General features: G+C 31.8%; 1 protein-coding gene across 1 annotated transcript; it reads right to left on the reverse strand.

The window, feature by feature from the left end:
• Positions 1-841: 841 nt before the first annotated feature.
• Positions 842-2,341, reverse strand: LOC125820377 (transcription repressor MYB6-like). Its single transcript, XM_049499809.1, has 3 exons — positions 2,209-2,341; positions 1,810-1,866; positions 842-1,425 (listed from the first exon to the last, which is right to left on the reverse strand). The coding sequence occupies exons 1-3, from the start codon at positions 2,339-2,341 to the stop codon at positions 842-844; spliced, it is 774 nt and encodes a 257-aa protein (XP_049355766.1).
• Between the last annotated feature and the right edge of the window lie 340 nt (positions 2,342-2,681).

Below are 2,681 nucleotides of genomic sequence, written 5' to 3' on the forward strand. Positions count from 1 at the left end.
CTTTTATTGCGTGCTATCTCTTCTCTAGCTACTTGTAATATATATATATACCCGTATCATTCATCGTACATTTCTTTGTCTCTACTTTTATTGCGTGTTATCTCTTCTCTAGCTACTTGTAATATATATATATATATATATATATATATATATATATATATATATATATACACACTCATATTCTACCTGCTATTTATGTTTGCTTTATTTTGGAGCTCAATCGGCCTGTGCCTACTAAGTATCACGTGTTTGATACTCATACTACACTTTTGCACCATATAGATCATAGTACGAGTTCTCACTGTTGACATGTGTCTCATACGAAGAAGTTGTGGATCAGAGACTGAGGGTGAACTCTTGACATTCATAGTTGTCCTTCTCCTTCAGTCGAAAAGATAAACATCTACCCGGTATATCAGCAATCCTTCTATGCGGATACCCTTTTTTTACTCTCAACCATTGTAGAGAAGAGAAAATGCTCAAGGTTCTATATATTCTTTCTTTATTCAATTCATTCCTATCCTTTTTGTTTTCAGTCTCGGGTTTCCTTTCCTCTCCAAGCCAATCGATCGCCTTTTTAGTTAACTGCAGAACCTACCCTTTAGCCATCTATCTTTAGATACGGAGGGCTTATCCTGACATTCAGAGTTGTCCTTCTCCTTCAGTTTTTGACTAGAATAGTCTTAGTCGGATACCATTAATCATCAACCCCCCCCCCCCACCCCAAAAAAAAAAAAATTCAACACTAGTTTTCTCCAAAATCAAACAATCAAAAAATCTAATTAAAACCATAATAACATAATTAACATCAAACATTTAATTAATTGCTTGAGGAATAATCTCAAATTTCAGAAATAAGTTGAAAATATTCTTTGTAAACCTCCTTTAGCATATTTTCCTCTAAGCATTCATTTGAAATATTGTTATCACATCCATTCAGCAATTCATCAAACAATTGAAATTTCTTACAAATTTCATCATTTTCTCCAATTTTATCTTGAAAATCACTTTTGCTTGAAGAAGAATATGAATATCCATGTGGAATAAGCCTTATTGGTTTTGGAATATGCACTTGAAACTTCCCAACTACTTCATCTTTTTCCATCCGGCTTTCACGCTTTTCGACCTCCTGTTGTAGAAGGTTATCAGTCTTTCTTGCCTTTTTACCTTGTCTTCGCCGTTTCTCTTCTTTGTTTTGTCTACATTTCTTTTTAGTAGTTCGTTTTGGAGTGGATTTTTTAGATTTTGGTTCGATTCCTAATGCCTTGAGTTTCTTCGAGAGATTAGTGTGCCAATGATTCTTGATCTCGTTATCAGTTCTCCCTGACAATCTTCCAGCTATTAGGGACCATCGACCACCAAGAAGTGAATAAAGACGGATGATAAGATCATCTTCGTCTGGACTAAAATTTCCTCTCTTAATGCCTGACATAGACGAATTTAGAATTTAGAATCATTATAATTATGTTGAGCAAACTGACTTATTATATGTAATATTTCAAAAAAATAGTCACTAGTCAGTTCAAATCCTAGGTGTCATATTCTATTTTTTTTAATCCCTCGTATATTGCTTGAATAAGATTGTATTCATGTTGAATGAATGCAATCTTATTATATGTATACATTTCAAAACATATATATAAACAATCGCAAAGCCAACATGAAATTTGAACATGTAATGAACCTAAAGCAATTTTTGAATTCTCTATGCCACTTGACTATAAGAGGATTCAATCGTTTATCACACTATAAATTTTCAATGCCATTTAATCAAATCAACAAAACCTACTCTAGATCTACCTTTAATACCTGGTCGAAGATAATTCACCCATCTTAATCTGCAACTTTTACCACATCTAAGAAGTCCTGAATATCAAAAATAAAAGGAAAAAAAATAAGAAAAAAAGCTCATCAAACATGAGCACATGAATAACTAACATTGATACACTAAAAACATTCAAACCTATTGTACTATTTACGTTTACTATAACAACAACAATTATATATTATGCTTAATTCGGTCTCAACAAGTTAAGATCGATTATATGAATCTACATTATTTCATTTATGCTCATATCGTATCATATCAGAATAACTATGTCTCAATCCTAAACAAGTAAAGATTGACGATATGAATCTTCATTATTTCATTTAAGCTCATATCATATCATAATCATTGTCGAACAAATATATCATATTAATTATTACCAGCATGCATTGGCAAAGATCTCCAATTACCTTCACCATGTAGGTGAATGTAATTAGTGAGCAACATATCTTCTTCTATAGACCATGGTCCTTTCTTCATTCCAACTTTAGAACAACATGGAGCTCTTCCCATTGAGAAATACTATGTGTGTGTGTGTGAGATAGAGATGGTAGAATTTAGAAGGCACAAAAAAGGGATAAAACTTTCTTTAAGGTGGAAGGTCTTTATTTATAATTAAATTACTGAGCAGATCTAGCAAAACCACACTAGTACTATAGTCTATTTTTAAAAATATAAATACTTATATAATAAGTTAATGGTAAAAAAACATATTTTGATATATATTGTGAGTTTCATATCTCGACTATTAGTTATTCTCTTTTATAATCTGAACTATCGTCATTTACAGAGGCAGAGCTAGCTAGGGTATTGGAAAGGGGTTTGTCTTCATCAAAAAATTACATTGTATATA

This window comes from Solanum verrucosum, unplaced genomic scaffold, assembly GCF_900185275.1.
Source record: "Solanum verrucosum unplaced genomic scaffold, falcon-dt-bn FXZP01000229.1, whole genome shotgun sequence".
NCBI lineage: Eukaryota > Viridiplantae > Streptophyta > Magnoliopsida > Solanales > Solanaceae > Solanum > Solanum verrucosum.

What these genes read in the sequence shown, in the direction of transcription:
- LOC125820377 (XM_049499809.1), bottom strand. Translation starts at nt 2,341, where the DNA reads ATGGGAAGAGCTCCATGTTGTTCTAAAGTTGGAATGAAGAAAGGACCA. An exon ending in ATCTTTGCCAATGCATGCTG is followed by an intron (nt 1,867 to 2,208) that starts GTAATAATTAAT and finishes TTTGATATTCAG; the next exon opens with GACTTCTTAGATGTGGTAAA. An exon ending in GGTGAATTATCTTCGACCAG is followed by an intron (nt 1,426 to 1,809) that starts GTATTAAAGGTA and finishes CGTCTATGTCAG; the next exon opens with GCATTAAGAGAGGAAATTTT.